We start from the raw sequence: 19,048 nt of genomic DNA, 5'->3' as shown, positions 1-19,048 counted from the left end.
AATTACTTAAGTAGTACATATTCTTTGTAAAACAATTAAATATATAGGAAATAAACATTTTAAAATAAATAATTATATGTTTCTATGTGTACATATGATCTCATACATACATAGGGAGGGATGGATGGAAGGAGGGAGAGACAGAGAGAGAGGGGGTGGGGGTGGGGAGAGAGCTGAAAGATAAATAGTAAGTTGATAGCATTGGTTAACCCTGGAAAAGGAAGGTGAGAAGGTGCCAAGAATGGAAGTATGGAAGTGCTGGTCAGAAAAGTCTTTAGGATTATTTGGTGCAGCCTGTTTTCATATATAAGTTGAATAAATTTAAACTAGTAATTTTAAAAATCCTTTTTAAAAATGAGGACAGAAAGCAACATTCCAGATAAAGTTTTACCGTTTTTGACTAATTTCTTTGCCCCTTTTCTGGTGACTTCCTCTTTTTCACAATCTCCACCCAAGAATGTTGAAAACTTTTCAAAGATAATGTGTGCATGAGTTCGTTGATATAGTTAAGATTATAAAATCATTGGTGATGAAGTATAAGGCAGTTGTCATGGCGGTTAAGAACCTGGGTCTAGACCGCCTGGGTTTGAAACCTGGCTTCCTCTTTGTATGACTTCCCTGTGCCTCAGTTGTCCCATTTCTAAATTCGGGATAATAGTACCTGTCTTATAGGGTTGTTGTGAGGCCTAAAGGAGTTATTATCTGTACAGTACTTAGAACAGTGCTTGGCAAGTAGTAAGAGCCATATAAGGCTTAGTAGTAGTAGTAGTAGTATTATCCTAACACTCAGAAAAAACTAACCTAAGTTTTTGTATATCCAGCCAGACTTTGTATGTATGTGTACATGTACATACACATACGTATACACTCATGTGGGTAAATATAGATGTATTTTTTATTAAAACTGGACTATACTATTTTTTAAAATTCTTTATTGTTTAAAGTATTACATAAGTCTCCTTTTTCCCCCATTGACCTCTACCTGGTCGCCCCTACCCCCCAGCATATGCCCTCACCCCCCTACTGTCTGTGTCCATTGGTTATGCTCATATGCATGCATACAAGTCCCTTGGTTGATATCTTACCCCTCACCCCCTGCCTTCCCTAATAGGTTGGACAGCCTGTTTGATGCTTCTATGACTCTGGTTCTATTTCTGTTCATCAGTTTATTATGTTGTTCATTATATTCCACAAATGAGTGAGATCATGTGATATTTATCTTTCTCTGACTGGCTTATTTCGCTTAGCATAATGCTCTCCAGTTCCATCCATGCTGTTGCAAATGGTAAGAATTCCTTCTTTTTTACAGCAGCGTAATATTCCATTATGTAGATGTACTATAGTTTTCTAATCCACTCATCTGCTGATGGGCACTTAGACTGTTTCCAAATCTTAGCTATTGTAAATTGTGCTGCTATGAACATAGGGGTGCATATATCCTTTCTGATTTGAATTTTATGAGTTCTTGGGATATAGTCCTAGAAGTGGGATTAGTGGGTCAAATGGAGTTCCATTGGATTATACTATTTCTATTTATTGTAACCTTCTTTGTACTGAACACTATATTACAAGCATCTTTCCATGCCATTAAATGAAATAATGAATGTTTAAAACAAAAATCAGATGTATTTGGTCTTAATTAGTTGTGATATCATGCATCCTTTTGACCAAACACATGAATAAACATACGATCAAACAAAATTTTTGACACTACGCTGACTCTGGAATGCTTATAGATTTGATACAGCTTACTTAAAAGGTTGAATGGGCATTGATATATCCTACCTAAGTGATATTCAACATTTTACTAAAATGTTCATCTTCAGAGCTAATATACAACATAGAATGCTACTTTTGAAGTGTCACTGGGGGAAAGACACTTGGAATATAGTTATTTGTAAGAAGAAAAATGACATGCAAACAGTACATTGGTTAGTAGAAAAAACATTTCTTTCTCTGCCTCTTTCTGCCTTTTCAGGAGATGTTCCACAAAGCCGAAGAATTCCTCTCCAAAACAGCAGGTGGTGAGATGGACGAGATGGACACGTCGGACACCCAGTGGGGCTGGTTTTACTTGGCGGAATGCGGAAAGTGGCACATGTTCCAGGTATCTCCGTCCCTGGACGTAGCGGAATGGGTTTAGGTTCACTTAGCGTCATCTTGCCGATGGATAAGATGAGTATAAGCAAACCGGAAAGAAATCAAGCTCTAAGGAAATCAGATCGCTTAACTGAAAGAAAAATTAGAAATTCTTCTAGTTCTTTTCCTTTTCTTCCCCCACGTTTTCACAATAATTTATTTAGAAGAAACAGTGTGTGTTTGCCGTGTGTACAGAAGGCGATTGTGACTGAGAGTTGCATGATAGCAGTCCATCTGAGCAACTCCAAGTTTGATTTGGTGGACAAAGAGAACGGGAAGAGAACAGCCCATATTCAACGCCTTCTGTACACCAAGTATTATGTTAGGTGTTGTACATACGTTTTCTCCTTCATCCTCATAACAACGCTGAAGCAGATGTTAACACTCGGTCTTACAGGCAAAGTGAAGCTCAGAAAGTTAATGTGTTTTGTCCAGAATCACACAGCTAGTTAATGGCTAAGATAGTGATTAAAGCTTGTAGTCTTTTTAAACTTACAAAGCTATTTAAAGAAGATTTAATTTTTGAGCCACTTAGGAAGTACAATTATTGTCATGATTTGTGAAAATTGTAATAATTTTGGATAAGGCTTAACCAGTTTTTTAAGTTTCTTTGCTGGAAGTCCTTAAACTATTTTTAACATGCTGGTTTAGCTGTGATTTTCCCGGTGTTTAGGGGACTAGAACAGATGACTAGTGAAGTGTCCCTTGTTTCACCATTCTCTGTCTCTGAGCACAGTACCACCTCTGTGGCCAAGCCATTAAGGTGAACAGCTGTAATTGAAACTTTCTGGTTTGTCTTAAAGCCGGATACCAACATTCAGTGTTCAGTTAGCAGTGAAGATATCGAACAAAGCTTCAAAACAAATCCTTGTGGCTCCATTTCTTTTACTACTTCCAAATTCAGCTACAAGATAGACTTTGCAGGTATGTTGCTTTTTTTCTTAAAGTTGTGTGGTTTTAGTATTCGGATATGGTAAAACCTACAGTTCTGAAGATGTATCAAGGATTAGTTGATACATTTGTGAACAGTGAAGTAAATCCTCTTTGTAATACATACAAGTACCTCTATAAAAATTCAGGATTTCAAATCTTGAGCAACACTGTCTTTTTATAAAGGAGTGTTTATATGCTGAGACTGATGTAATGCTTCTCTTCTAAGGAACACAAACACTCTAAGCTATTGTTTTCCTCATGGTCCTCGCAGTCTTTTGAAGTAGATAGGAACCTTTTATTTTAAGGACCACTCTGAGAGGTGAAGTGACAAAGTCTGTGATAGTTTTAAGACTGAAGTTCAGATGAATGATCCACCTCCGGGGGTCTTTGCCAGAAAACTATTTCTGTAGTGGACATTGCCTTCTGCCCTTTTCTGATTTCATGGGCTCTTTCACAGATTAGCCAGTAATCTGGAAATCAGCTGCACTTGGGATTTCATTCCTGATTTATGGGCATGATTTGGGGTACTTCTCCTGAAAAACCTGTTGGGTTCAGTCCCTTCACTTTCAAACTGCTATAGTCCCAGCTCTTTGCTGCTTAGAGGCAAACAGGACCTGGTTGGGGAAGCTTCCTTAATAAAAGTACATTTTGGTTATTTCACAGCTCAGTCCTCTAACTGTTCTTCCCAGTGTCTTTATGACAATTAGTAGTGTGTTTCTGTAGGGGAGGGTGGTGAAACCTTAGGAGATTTCCTTGAATGAGCCAAGGCCCAGAACGGTAAAGGGGATTGTCCAGTAAGAGGTTGATGCAACCAAATCTCTAATGATCATCATCCCCCAAAGCTTTTTTATCAAGAGTTAAAACCATTAGATTCTCACTCTTGACTCACCATGACTTTTTTTCCCCACAGTTATTTTCTTTTAACTTTTTATTGATTAAGTGCAGGAGTCCTCAAACTTTTTAAACAGGAGGCCAGTTCACTGTCCCTCAGACCGTTGGAGGGCCGGATTATAGTTTAAAAAAAAACTATGAACAAATTCGGCAAAAACACCCGGCGGGCCGGATAAATGTTTTCGGCAGGCCGCATGGGGCCCGCGGGCTATAGTTTGAGGACCCCTGGATTAAGGTATTACAAATGTGTCTTTATCCCCCCATTGTCCCCTCATTCCCCCGGTCTTGCCCTCACCCTCACCCCCTGTTGTCTGCGTCCATTGCTTATGCTTATATGCATGCATACAAGTATTTTTATTGATATCAGAGAGGAAGGGAGATGGAAGGGAGAGAGAGATAGAAGCATCAATGATGAGAGAGAACCAGGGATCAGCTGCCTCCTGCATGCCTCCTATTGGGGATCAAGCCCATGACCTGAGCATGTGTCCTGAACTGGAATCAAACCCAGGATCCTTCAGTCTGCAGGCTGATGCTCTATCCACTGAACCAAACAAGCTAGGGCAACTTAACATTGGATAAATAGGCCATCTGCCTTTAAAGGGCCCTGACATTTATCTTTCTCCTGCAGTCTAGACACAGGTGTCTGGTAGGCATTTTAGTCTGTGTACCAGGGCCAGTTCTGAAGCCATACTGAGACATAACGATACGCACAGACTCATATAGGAGATGAAGTTTGTCGAAGCAGATGATTCAGCAAGCTACATGTTTCTGGAAGAATATTTTCTAGAAAACATATTTTTGTGAAACTTTCTCTCAGACAATACAGTTTGTTAAAACTTTTTTTAATCATCTAGGAGTCACATGTTATGTTGGGGTCAAGTTCCCCAACCTTCAGTATAATGACACTGTTTCAGAAGTATACCTATTAGCACTTCATATATACCATTTACAAAATTAGTCCCTGTTCTGCCACAAGCCAATTCAGGTTCTCTCTGTAGAAATGGTAAAAAGTGAAGTCAGAGGAAGACACTACAGTTTTCACTATGTGAGCTGAGATCTTGCTTTTCCCTGCACCATGGTAACGCCAGTGTGTACAGAGTCTAGGAGAATACAGACAGGGCAGAACATACTTTATACTGCATTTGCTGATGGGCGAATCCCTTTGTTTTGGAATGGAATAATGTCAATTAGATAAGATAACTGACTAGAATCTCACATTCACATCTTTGTGGGAATGTAGAAATGGGCTTGGTAAGTACTGCCACTGCTGAGGCATAGATGAAAGAAGAAAATAATACTTTTAATTAATTAGTCCTTTGTCACTAGAATCTGTTATGTAAGTACTAGAGGCCCAGTTCATGAAATTCATGCACTGGGGTGGGGGTGGGGGGTTCTTCAGCTCGGCCTGCACCCTCTCGCAGTCCGGGAACTTCGGGGGATGTCCGATTGACAGCTTAGGCCTGATTCCCTCGAGCTTGGCCAGGGGGCAGCTCCTGCATTAAGAATCTGCCCCCTGGTGGTCAGTGTGCATCATAGCAACCAGTCATTCCACAGTTTAGTTGATTTACATATTAGACTTTTATTATATAGGATATATGGAGTCTAGCTAGGTTTTCTATGTTTTGGTTTAGGTATACAATTTAAAGAGAAGGCAAGCAATGTACACATTTTTGAAATTCTGTGAATTGTACATGTTTTATAATGGTAATGTATTTTTTAAAATCATTTTCAAATACTTTGGAGAAATAATGTAGTTTCCACTTAATAAGCATCTAGAATATTCAGTATTATAATTTCTTTCTCTTCCTAGTACTCTTAATTTTCCTAAGTTTAGAATTCTTCTAGTTTAATGTCACTTTAACCTAAGGATTGTATAGAAAAGGATAGACCCTGCCTACTGAGCCGCATATGGTATTAGCATTCTTTTGTCTGAGAGTAGATCAAGCAATGAAGCCATCCTCCCTGAATAGCGCTTTTATGACATGATAGATAGGTAGGTAGGTAGGTAGGTAGGTAGGTAGATAGATAGATAGAAAGAAAAGTATCTTAATGCACTATGTTTGTCAGTGACTCCCAAAATTCTGTGATTCGTGTAGGGTGGCTATACATCTTCGTGACAATTTATAGCACAGCATGTTTCCGTGACTTATCTAACATCTTTGTCTTTGTATACAGAAATGAAGCAAGTGAATCTTACTACTGGAAAACAGCGCTTAGTAAAAAGAGCCCCCTTTTCTATCAGTGCTTTCAGGTACGGTAATGAGAATAGGGTTAGAAAGATTGGGCTTTTCCTCTCTCTTCTCTTTCTTAATATTTGATAGAGGAACAAATGGACTGAAAATGTTTTGGTAGGTTACATAATGATCTTAATATTGATCCTTTCAGTACTGAATTGCACCTTACTTGATGAAATAGCAATATTATTATTTTATGCCCATGTTTCCTTTCATCACAGAACCATCCAGTTACTTGGGCTATAAATCCCAAGTAATTACCACTCTTCTCCACTGGGCAACTCCTGGAAGTAATTTCAGAGCTAAAGGAGACCTGAGGAAGGTGGGAGTGCAGTGAGACAGCAGCACTGCTACTTGTTCCCACTGCGAGTTGTCTTTTTCTGTCTCTGGATTATAGAGCCTGAAAAGAGGCTTAAATACCAGAAGAGAATAAATATTTTGTATTGCTGTGAATGGAATCGCAGGGAAAAATCTTACACTGTGTCTCCTATTTTCTGGAACGATTTCTCCAGCAAGTATTGAAATTCTTGCTGTTCAAAGAATTTATAATGAAACAGAAGAACAAAGAGCTAGCATATGAATTTTAAGGGCTACCCATTTGCTCCTTCTGAGGAGATATTGTGAAAGGATTAGAGTAAAGAACGAAAATTTTTAAGTTTCTATCAGTTTGTTTCACAAGATTTTGGCTTACATTTTAGCATCATGATTTAAAAGTTATTTAATTAATGAATATTCTAGTACTTCTGTGGAATGTAGAGAAAACTATTTTATTTTCTTTTTTTAAAAAATATATTTATTTATTGATTTCACAGAGGAAGAGAGAAGGAGAGAGAAAAAGAAACATCAACGATGAAAGAGAATCATTGATCGGCTGCCTCCTGCACACCCCCTACTGGGGATCGAGCCTGCAATCCAGGCATGTGCCCTTGGCCGGAATCGAACCCGGGACCCTTCAGTCCGCAGGCTGACGCTCTATCCACTGAGCCAAGCCAGCTAGGGCAAGAGAAAACTGTTTTCTTATCAACTATATCATATCCTCATTCTTAAGTATAGGAATTAATTATCTTTAAAGAGTATGTAATCTGGGAGAAAATGAAACTTAATAATGGGAAATGATATTGTAAATTGTAATTGCACATTATTGTATCTGGTATGTTTTGGTGAGGAGAAGCAGCACATGATGGGGTCTAGCACTTTGTTCTCTCACTGACTATACACACCATAGAAAAGAGACAGGAGAGGGAGACAGTGCACCAGAGTGGAGGATAATAAGATATTAAAAGATGAAGAACAGTTAGTTGGGATACAGAAGAGTGATGAAGGTGAGGTGAGTATGTGCTGATATAGAAATGTTTATTTATTACAGGAAATATTACATGCAAGGTGAATAGTATATATTTTCCATTGGCAAAGATTAGCAGTTAACTAAGGCTATGGGCTATAGACATAAAAAAAACCCCACAAAAAAACAAAAAAAAAAAAAACACAAAAAACGCACACACACACAAAACTTTTCCATAGCTAAAAGATATGGCAAAATCTTCTTAAAAACTGGGTAAACTATTGTTACTCATTATCACAGCCTACGGATTTATCTCTGTAGTATATGAAATACTTCTATGAATCTCTAAGTAGAAGACCAACAACCTGTTAAAAAAATGAGCAAAGAATTTGAACAGTTCATAAAACTTCACTCATAATAAAAGAAATACAAATTACATCAGACTATTTTTTTATTATCAGGTTGACAAAAATCCAAAAATTTGATAACACATCTTTTTTATGAGGTTAGAAAATAGACATTCTTTATTTTTCTGGTGGGAATGTCAATGAGTACAACCTTCAAGGAAGGCTTTGGTCAGTATCTGTCAAAATCATGAATAAATATATTCTTTGATTGAGAAATTCCATTTCAAAGATGTCATCCTAAAAATTGACTAGTGGACACGTACAATGACAAATGGATGAACTAGTTCTTTGCAACATTCTTAACAGTAGCAAAAAGTTGAAAGAACTGAAGATCTTCAATAGGGGACTTGTGAAATAGATTGTGGTGTCTCCATACCACGGAATTCTGTGCATCTTTGCATGTGCCAGACCCTATGGTAGGGACTGGGAACAAGGGTACTCTCTATCTACTGATGCAGAAAGATATCTGAGAACGTAGTAAGTGAAAAATAAAAGCTGCAGAAGACACATGTTTCAAGCTACCATTTATGTGTGGGGACAGATTGGCTTGTGTTAACTTAAAGAAGTTCTAGAATAATAACCAAAAGACTGGAAACAATATTACTTGGAGTTGAGGCAAGAGGTGAGACTTGGACAGTCTAAGGACTGGAGTGGGAGGGAAACTATTCACTATTCACTATTTACTCTTTTTATACTTACTAATTTTTAAATCATGTCATTTTATGATTTTATCAAAGTTGAAATGAGTTTTTAAAAATTAAACTGAAAATAGGCTTGAAATTTATTTCTTCCAGTGACCTCGAGTCACCACAGAGGGTTAATATGTCAGTGTCAGCCTGTTGCCATTGAACTCCCCAAGATTGCTCTCTTTTTCTGTGTTCACATCCAGTGGCTTAAACACGGTAGATAGTTTTTAAAAAGTTGTACTGACTGACGATATTAAGTGTGTTAATGTGAACTGTGTACGAGAATAGTGGGCAATAAACAGAAAAGTTTAGATTTGAGTTAGATCTTGAAGGACATTGAATGTATGGCTGAGGGGTTGGGATTTTATTTAATAGGCAGAATAAATATCTTAGGGAGTTTTATTTTAAATATATTTTATTGATTTTTTTTACAGAGAGGAAGGGAGAGGGATAGAGAGTTAGAAACATCGATGAGAGAGAAACATTGATCAGCTGCCTCCTACACACTCCCTACTGGGGATGTGCCTGCAACCAAGGTACATCCCCTTGACCGGAATTGAGCCTGGGACTTTCAGTCAGCAGGCCAATGCTCTATCCACTGAGCCAAACTGGTTAGGGCTTAAGGAGTTCTTTTTAAATCAAGGGTTTTATTTTCTTCTCGAAAATTTCTTTTCTTTAGCTAAAATCTTCCTTACATTTTAAAGAAATTCTGTAAAATTCAGAAAAACAAGACAAAATGAAACAACTATTCTTGAAATGTTAATGTTATGTAGGGTTGGATGTTTTCCATTGAAGTTCTCAATTCAGCACTTAAAAAGGTAATACCCAAGAAAGATATTCAATAAATATTTTAAAATAAAGAAAGCAAGGATTCCACTTAATTGCATTTATCACAGTATCCCAAACATGAAAATTCAGCATTGAAGAAGTCTAACTCACAGTAATTATAATCAGATTCTAATATTTTGTTTTGTCTTTTGCTATTTAAAGTTATATCTGTGAAAATGAGGCTATCCCTATGCCACCACATTGGGAGAATGTGAATACTGACGTACCCTATCAGGTAAGAGCAGAACTGACTGACCCTCCTGTGCTAGAGATGGAACAGGACTTCAATAAAACTATTAAACTTTATTTTCCAGCTTATTCCTTTGCACAATCAAACACATGAATATAATGAAGTCGCTAGTCTCTTTGGGAAAACAATGGATCGCAACAGAATCAAAAGAATCCAGAGAATTCAGAACCTAGACTTGTGGGAGTTCTTCTGCAGGTGAGATAGTTTCTAATCTGACCCCCCTCCTTGGCCTCTGAGACTTTTGTTGTCTTAGAGATGATAATGTAGCACAAACATTTAATTGTATTAATTTTCACTGCTGCTGTGTTTTCCTCTTGCTTTGTTTTGACCTGGTCTCTCAGCTCTCTTCTTCAGCCTTCTCAGGGAGTAAGAGAGATGCTCTGTAAGTAAATGTAAGGCATTGTTTACAGGGCTCGGGAACGTCCCACCGGCCGCATAAGGCCCAAGAAATCATTTGTTCTGGCCCTGCCAAGGCATTAGGGGTAAGTTCATTAAATGTTTGACCAAATACGGCAGGCTAATTTTTAAGTTGATAATTTTGTATCGCCCCTGAATAATGTTATAAATACCCAAATGGCCCTTGGCAGAAAAAAGGTTCCCCACCCTTGGCTTACCACATTGTTATGCAGTGGTAGAGGTTAGTCTCCTCAGCAAGCTCCTAGAAACTTTCCCCTTTCAAGGTTCTGAGCTTCGCATCTTGGCTTAGTCAGCATTGCAGAGGAATAGGGGAGCTATTCAGTTTTGTTGATATGACTTTGTTCGCTTAGACTTTTATGTTGAACTAGTGGCCTGGTGCACAAAATTTGTGCACTTGGGTGGGGGTTGGGGGTTCTCCAGCCTGGCCTGTGCGCTGTCACAGTGAGGGAGCCCTGCGATCCATCGCCCCAAAGAGGTAAGCCCTGCCCACCCAACTGGTGCTCCTCGATGGATTGCCCCAAAGTGGTAAGCCGGAGTTGGCGAAGGCCTGCGGACCTCCAGCCGGGCCCACGGCGGAGGGCCCTCTCCACGCGCCTGTGGATCCCCGGCACAGGCATGCAGAGAGGCCTCTCTGCTGCTGCCCCAACCCTGTCCCTGATGCTGCAAGTCCCCGCCCACCCATGCCTGCTGCGCACGCAGCCTGCTGATTGGTTGTTACTGTGACGATGTCCTGACCAATTTGCATATTACCCTATTATTAGTATAGATTATAACTCTCTGAATCATTGTTGAATTTCTTTTTAAACAATTACACTATCTTGCCTATAGTCATTTGCTTATTTAGTTTGAAGGACCATTGCAAAACATACCTGGAAATTTTCTGTTTAGCCCAAAGTTTATGTTGTAGACTTAAAAATCTCAATTTATTACTCAACTTAGGTTGGAAATGACCCATAGAATTGCTCTGTGTGCACTTAACCTAAAAGTAAAGGCCACTACAAAACCGGAAGGGTATTGTCCAAATTAATCTGTTTGTTGTGCTGTTTGTTTGTTTTTGTTTATTTCTTTTTTTTTTTTTTTTTACAAATGTATAGTAACAGAAAATACATCAGTATTAGTGAGGATAGAGGGCCAATTGAGAGAGGCAGGATGGAGGGATTACACATAGGAATGAGGAAACTGGGGAAGGTGACAGATATGTTCATTATTTTTACAACAAATTAATGGTTGTTAATTGTAAATATGTGCAGTTTATTGTATGTAATTATATCACAAATTGTGCTGAGGAATGTGTTTTTAATAACAAGTAGTACCTAAAATATCTGATTTTCTGAAATATTTATTAAATGCTAGAGGCCCGATGCATGAAAATTCGTGCACTCGAGGTGGCCTGGCCTGCGCCTCTCGCAGTCCGGGAGTCCTCAGGAGATGTCCGACTGATGGCTTAGGCCTGCTCCGCTACAGGAGGCAACCAGGCAGGCCCAACCCCCGATTACAACTCCACCGCTGCTGGTTGCTTCCGCCCCCAAATCGCCATCCCCTCCCTCAGCCCGCTGTCACTATCCTTGGCTGGCCTGGCGCAGCCTGCTCACTGGCCCCGCCCCCCCGCCCCCCCACCGATTGTTCTGCCATTCGGTCTATTTGCATATTATGCTTTTATCATATAGGATGTGTATGAGATTTAGTTTCTAATATATTTTTTTATTATTTTTATTTTATTAATTTTTATTTTATTATTTTCTTTTGTTTTTTTCTTGTTTCTAATATTTCTTAATATAAGCAGACCTTTAGTACTTATTCAGAAAATTTTCAAATAATAGAGTTTAATATAACAAACCTCTAGGTAGCCATCATACTGATTTAACATTTATCAAGATATACCACATATTATCTATCAATGAAAGCTGCAGTCTCATTAAAAGCAGGCTGACTTTTATTTGTTAATGATACATGGAATTCTTTCATGCTCTGGTGCTCATACAAGTTTATATGATAAAATAAGGAGTTTTCAGCTCTATTCTTTATAGTTTTGAGTCTTTGGACCAAACCAACTTTTATTTCTGATAGTACTGAGTTTAGAAGGTTTTATTCAGTTCTTGTTTGGGTAATTTGTTTTTAGAGGAAGATGGAAGCCTCTCTCCCTTTTATTTTATTCTCTCAGTGAATAAAGTTTTTTCTCAGATGGTCTGATGAAATCTTACTTCATTATGTTTAATCTGGCCTCTGAAGTGGAGTTCATATTAGTCTCCCTCCTAATTTGAGTCTTCAGTTAAATCCTAGTGATAAAATGTACAGTGACTCCCCAACATTTTATATGAAGATTTTATGAAATCAGTTTACTGTCGATGCCCTTTATGATTTTATGTAATGTCAGTGTCTAGAAATCTGTGATGGCAAATGAACCTGCCACCTACTGTGACAGTAGAAAATACTAAGTCTCATTATGAAGACAGCCTGTCATGTTGTCATCTCCCTGAAGAACTGATGTAACCGAGTCGATCTCATTGTCATGTAACCTGTGACTTACCACTTGAGTGCATCATGCATCAGTTTGCATGTTGTCCAGGCCTTTCTTACTTCCTCCCTTTTTCTAAAAATATGTTTTAACTCCTACTTTGTGACAGGCTTTATTCTGGGCACTTGGGATATAACAGGGTATAGGACTGTAGCTTAGACAGGGGGCCAGGCTATCAAACCACAAAATGTAGGCAGGAGCACAGGGTATCTTGGAGCACAAGGTGAGGGTATCTACGCACCCTGCCTGACAGAAGTAGGATATGTATTGTGGAGTTGGGAATATCAAGAAGCACTTCCTAAAGCAGGGATCATTTAAGCTAGACATAGGTGGGAGAAGAGAAGGGCATCCCAGACTTTGGGAGCAGCATGGGCCAAAGTTGATTGTGAGAGGGAACGTAGAACATTGAGAGAATTTCAAATAGAACAAAAAATAGGATGAATGTTGAAGAAGGGCCTAGAAAGGTACTCCAGAGGTAGAACATGCAGAAGTTTGTAGTAGAGCCACTGGGTGGTTGTGTGATTTTCTTTGGTAGCCTTACTTGAGTTGGACTGACACACTGTTAAGGTAGAGAGTTAGCAGGGGCCAGGCCATGCGGGCCTTACAAACCAAACAAAAGGATTTGGATTATTTTCCTGGGACAGTGGAAAGCTATTATAGGATTTTAAGCAAGAAAGAGATGGGTCTGATTTGCATTTTAGAAAAATAATTCATCAGTCTATATTGTGGAATAGGGGTTTAAAGCAGTTAGGAGTGATTTTGCCCACCAGCGGGTATTGGCAATGACTGGACACATCCTTATTATCCTGCAGTGGGATGGGGATATCCTACTGACATCTACTCAGTAAAGGCCAGGGATGCTAAACATTGTACAGTGCACAAGACAGCCTCCTACAATGAACAAATATCCAGCCCCAAATGTCAGTAGTGCCGAAGCTTAGAAATTGGTTAAATGGATCAAAGTCAGAAGCAGGGAGGCCATTGTAGGAAATTGTTTCAGTAATTAAACTGAGACAAATTGGGAGGCTTGAACCAAAGTGGACCGAAGGAGTGAAGAGGACAACTTTGAGGTATTAAGAATGTAGAATGATGTTGTTTGGTGCATAATTTAATGTGTGCAATGGGTTGGGTTAGGGAGATGGGAAAGATGACATTGAAGTTTCTGACTTGTTTTAGTTGACTAAGGAAATATGGGTAGGAACAGATTTTGGTCTTGGTAGGATGTGAAGGGAGTAGTAGTTGATATGTGGATTGGGAGCTTAGCAGAGTGATGTAGACTAGAGATAAAGGTTTTGGAATAGTTAAGAAATGTGGGTAATTATTGGGGTCCAGCCCCAGCAGGTCCAGGTTTGGAATGGAGATAACAAACGCCCTAACCTTTGGAATAGAATGGATAGGATTAAAATCAAATGGTATAAATACAGATGTAACAGGAGAATAAAAAGAGAACCTGGCTAGAGAACCTGGCTATGCTGATCATCTGAACGCTGTCTCCATGTCATTCCTTCTTCACCGACTCTGTCCACACCTTTGGGAACCCCTGGACCTGCTGGGGCTGGACCCCAACAGGTAATAGAAGCCATAGGAATTGATAAGATGACCAGGGATGTTATGTAGATAGAGAAAATAGGATGGCCAAGGACTGAACTCTAGAAGGGATAGACAGAGGAAGAGAAAACCTAAGGAAGAAGCTGAGAAGTAACAACCAAAAAAAGGTGGAAGAAAATGAGTGGAATGTGATCACAGAAGCCAAAGGAAGAAAGTAGTTTACATAAGTAGGTGTCATCCATGGTCACATAGTGAAGAATAACCAAGTAAGATAAATATTGACAACTAGAGGCCCAGTGCATGAAATTCGTGCACTTGGGGAGGTTGTCCCTCAGCCCAGCCTGCGCCCTCTTGCAGTCTGGGAGCCCTTGGGGGATGTCCAACTGCCAGCATAGGCCCACTCCCTGCTGGCAGTCAGACATCCTTAGCGCTGCCGCAGAGGCAGGAGAGGCTTCCACCACCACCACTGCACTCACCAGCCGTGAGCCTGGCTTCTGGCTTAGCAGTGCTCCCTCTGTAGGAGCACACTGACCATCAGGGGGCAGCTCCTGCACTGAGTGTCTGCCCCCTGGTGGCCAGTGCATGTCATAGCGAACAGTCATTCCACTGTTCGGTCGATTTGCATATTAGCCTTTTATTATACAGGATAGCCTTTGGATTCTGCAACAGAAAGGTCATTGGCACCTTTGATGAGAGCAATGTTGGTAGATGCTATACAGGGTTGGGCAGAAGTAGGCTTACAGTTTTTCAGATGGAAAAATAATACAATAATTAATAAATGGTCAGGTACTCACAACTGTAAATCTACTTTTGCCCCACTGTGTATTGTATTTATAGCAAATGTTGACCAGTATTTCAAGAAGCTTGGCAGTGAAGAGACTGAGAGATCTGAGAAGTTGGGTAATGTAGAGTTGGGAAGGCTGTTTCTGTTTTATGTTTTTTGAAGTAAAACATCAGGTAGACATGAGCATGATTACATTATAATAGGAAAGAGCCTATGGAGAGGGAGAGTTTAAAGGACAGGAGAGGCAAGGGTAATTGATGGATTAAGTCTCCTGAAGAGGTGTGATGGGATAGAATGTTTATTAGGAGTTAGACAAAGGTGGTCCAGTTACGTTATAAGTAAGGAGAAGTAGGAGATGAGGACAGGAATTAGGTTGGGAGCTCCATCCTGATACTTTCAGTCTCCTTTGTGAAATAAGAATTGAGGTTCCCTATAGGTAATGATATTAAGGAGGTGTGAATAAGAGGGAGAGATAGAGGAAAAGGAGCGATTTGAAATGGCCATTGTGGAAAATGGGGGAGAAAAAGCTAACTTGAGAACTATAGGATTTCCATCAGTGCTGAAGGCTTAGTTAGAATGTGTGAATTTGTGGAAATCAGAGGGATGTTGTTTGACTTATTTCAGCCGTTTACGAGCAGAGAGAGGTGGTGGTTTAGTTGATCCAGGAAAAGGTGGCAAGGAAAAAAGAACAATGAAAGCTGTTATCTCCTTATGAACGTGGGAGAATGTGGATTGAGATCAGAGACCCTCAGCCCTGGCTGCATATCAGAATCACCTGTGGAGCTCCTTAACAAGTAGAGCTATTTATCCCCACCCTTGACCCACCACATCAGAACCTCCAAGTTCTGACATTATCTTTAAAAAGTTCTGCAAGTACCCAGCCAGAATGGAGAACCACTGGTTCAAACCTAGGCAAAAATAGTTCAATCCAGACCATGAAGATATCCCTGCTGCTGCTAAGAGTGCATAGCACATCTAATTTAGTCGTTTTGGCATTCCAGTCCCTGAGAGGGTGGGCACACATAAGAGATCTTTGAGAGGTGGGTGCTACAATACTTTTAGTAAGTTCAGAAATGACCAACTTACACCATACACAAAAATAAACTAAAAATGGATGAAGGAGTTAAACGTAAGATAGGAAACCATAAAAATCTTAGAAGAAACCATAGGCAGCAAAATAGCAGACATTTGTTGTAGCAAAATCTTTACCGATACAGCTTCTAGGGCAATGGAAACTAAGGTGAAAATTAACAAATGGGACTACATCAAAATAAAAAGCTTCTGCACAGCAAAAGAAACTATCAACAAAACAACAAGAAAGCCCACTGCATGGGAGAACATATTTGCCAATGTTATCTCTGATAAGGGTTTAATCTCCAAAATTTACAGGGAACTCATACGACTTAACAAAAGGAAGATAAACAATCTAATAAAATAAATGGGCAAAGGACCTAAATAGACACTTTACAAAAGTGGACATATAGAAGGCCAAGAGACATACGAAAACATGCTCCAAGTCATTAATCATCCGAGAGATGCAAATCAAAACGACAATGAGGTACCATATCACACCTGTCAGAATGGCTATCATCAACAAATCAACAAACGACAAATGCTGAAGAGGATGCAGACAAAAGAACCCTCATGCACTGCTGGTGGGAATGCAGACTGGTGCAGCCACTATGGAAGACAGTGTGGAGTTTCCTCAAAAAACTACAAATGGAACTCCCATTTGACCCTGTGATCTTCCTTCTGGGAATATATCCCAAGAAACCAGAAACACCAATCAGAAAGGATATGTGCACCCATATGTTCATAGCAGCACAATTCACCATAGCTAAGATCTGGAAACAGCCTAAGTGTCCATCAGCAGATGAATGGATTAGAAAACTGTGGTACATCTACATGATGGAATACTATGCTGCTGTAAAAAAGAAGGAATTCTTACCATTTGCAACAGCATGGATGGAACTGGAGAGCATTATGCTAAGTGAAATAAGCCAGTCAATGAAGGAAAAACACCACATGATTTCACTCACTCATGGATAATAAAGACCATTATAAACTTATGAACAAAAATAGATACAGAGGCAGAGCTGCCTCGAACAGACTGTCAAACTACCAAACTACAGCGGGAAAGCCAGGGAGAGTTGAGGGGCGGGAGGGGGGCGGGTAAGAGATCAACCGAAGGACTTGCATGCATGCATATAAGCATAACCAATGGACATAAGACACTGGGGGGTAGGGGAGGCTGGAGGATTGGTAAGGGCGGGGAAAAAAGGAGACATATGTAATTCTCTTTGTAATACTTTAAGCAATAAAACAAAAAAGAAAGAAAGAAAAAAAAAACAGTGGAGGTCAAAAAAAATCAGCAAAATTGCCTTGGCAATTTTAGCATAGTTCCTAGGATATTGGTTGGCATTCAAAGGGTTAAAAAGTAAGTAAAGTTTTAAAAAAAGACAATTTATTGTTAGTGAAAACATGCTGGCTTTTTCTGCAAAAATATTTGTTTAATACACATCCTTCTAAGTTATGATTAATGATTTGAAAAGACTATCAATAGTAGATCAAAGCATAGACATTAAATTTTGATACATATTGCCAGATGACTCTTGAGAACAACCATATACATTTCCAATTCTTTCATCATTTAAATGCAAGTATCCCCTTTTTCCCTGCATAATCACTAAGTTGCATGTTAGTTTTAAAAATAAATTCTGCATTTTTAAATTGCTATATATATATATAAAAGCCTAAGCTACTGTTACTATGGAACGACTGGAATGACCGGTCGCTATGATGTGCACTGACCACCAGGGGGCAGACGCTCAACGCAGGAGCTGCCCCGGGCCCCCAGGCCCCGATTGCCAGATGGGGCCTGCCGGCCAACCTCTCGGTCCCTCCCCCAGCCAGCAGGCCCCCATCACCCGATCAGGGCCAGGCCCCGGGCTGAGATGGGGAACTGGAGGTGGGTGGCAGCAGACACATCTCCAAGGGCTGGGATCCCACCTTGGGGCTGGCAGCCAACTTCCTGGGTCCCTACCCCCATCTGGCAGACCCTGATCGCCTGATTGGGGCGGGGTCCCAGGCTGGGACAGGGAACTGGGAGTGGGTGGTAGCAACCAACCTCCCGCGGTGCCTGGGTGGGGTGCTGTGACCTCTCGCTGGCTACCTGGGGGTGGGAGTGATGAGGACAGAGGGTCGGTGAGAATGTGGGCTACCTGCTGAGCTCACTCTCACACGCCCTGCTACCTTCCCTGGGGATGCCAGGTCTCACGCATTGGGGAAACCCTGCACTCAGATGCTGGGTGCCAGTGAGGAGCCTGCCCCCCCCACCCGTGCACCCTCTTCCAGGTGAGCCAGGTAGCAGCCACCAGGACCATAGGGGCTGGTCGGGCTCCCCATGGGTTCGCACAGGAGCCGGTCTACAAGGCTGGCCTGGAGAGAGTACGCTGCCTGCCCGGCTTTCATGCGGCACCACTGGGCGGCCCAGAGGTCTGTTGTGCCCCCCGCCCGCAGCTCCCGGCCGCGCTCACCACATCTCTGCGTGGGGACTCGGGCGCGGTGACTCAGGTGGGACCTGTCCTTCCATGCCAGACCTCACACTTTGGTCACCGGCCAGGCCTAGGGACCGCACCGTGCATGAATTTAAAAATAAAGCTTAATTGAAATAAATGTAGTACTGCATTAAGTTTGTAAATCAGTTATACAAATATAGAAAGCTGAGAGGAGTCTAGTTTGAGAAAGTTCTGGGAGTTTTAATTGACTCAGACTTATCAATAGTGTGGTGCCCCTGCTACAAAATAAATTCAGTGTGTGCTGGTAGAGTCAGTGCTGTCTGAGATATCTGGACTCTGCTACTAATTCCTACCAACATTATAAAGTAGAAGGGATCCAGCAGATTCTTGTCAACTAAGGGCTGTCCAGGATGGAAAAAGAAAGGCCGTGCTGAGTGAGGAATAGCTGATGGAATCCTAATAAGAAAGAGCTAATATGCAAATGATCATCATGCCCTCATGCTGTCACGCCATAACGGCTCAGACACTCAACACTGTGGAGAGAGGAATGGGGACCAGCCAGGCACAAATGAGTTCGTGACAGAGGAGTGGGGACCAGCCAGGCTGTGGCCCAGGA

At 40.6% G+C, this 19,048-nt stretch overlaps 1 protein-coding gene across 2 annotated transcripts in view; it reads left to right on the top strand.

The window, feature by feature from the left end:
- PARP11 (poly(ADP-ribose) polymerase family member 11) overlaps positions 1 to 19,048 on the top strand; it is a 52,161-nt gene that overhangs the window by 26,051 nt on the left and 7,062 nt on the right. Inside the window, exons 2-6 of one of the 2 annotated variants that reach the window (XM_081084543.1) lie at positions 1,979 to 2,107; positions 2,943 to 3,063; positions 6,139 to 6,214; positions 9,563 to 9,635; positions 9,715 to 9,845. In XM_081084543.1, coding sequence (XP_080940669.1) covers positions 1,979 to 2,107; positions 2,943 to 3,063; positions 6,139 to 6,214; positions 9,563 to 9,635; positions 9,715 to 9,845 — 530 coding nt within the window. The remainder of the gene's footprint in view (positions 1 to 1,978; positions 2,108 to 2,942; positions 3,064 to 6,138; positions 6,215 to 9,562; positions 9,636 to 9,714; positions 9,846 to 19,048) is intronic. The other variant, XM_081084544.1, reaches the window with a different exon arrangement.

This window comes from Myotis nattereri (assembly GCF_964212035.1).
Source record: "Myotis nattereri genome assembly, chromosome: 2".
Classification (NCBI taxonomy): Eukaryota; Metazoa; Chordata; class Mammalia; order Chiroptera; family Vespertilionidae; genus Myotis; species Myotis nattereri.
Note: the sequence above shows the minus strand (reverse complement) of the source record. Positions and strands in the feature narration are given on the sequence as shown.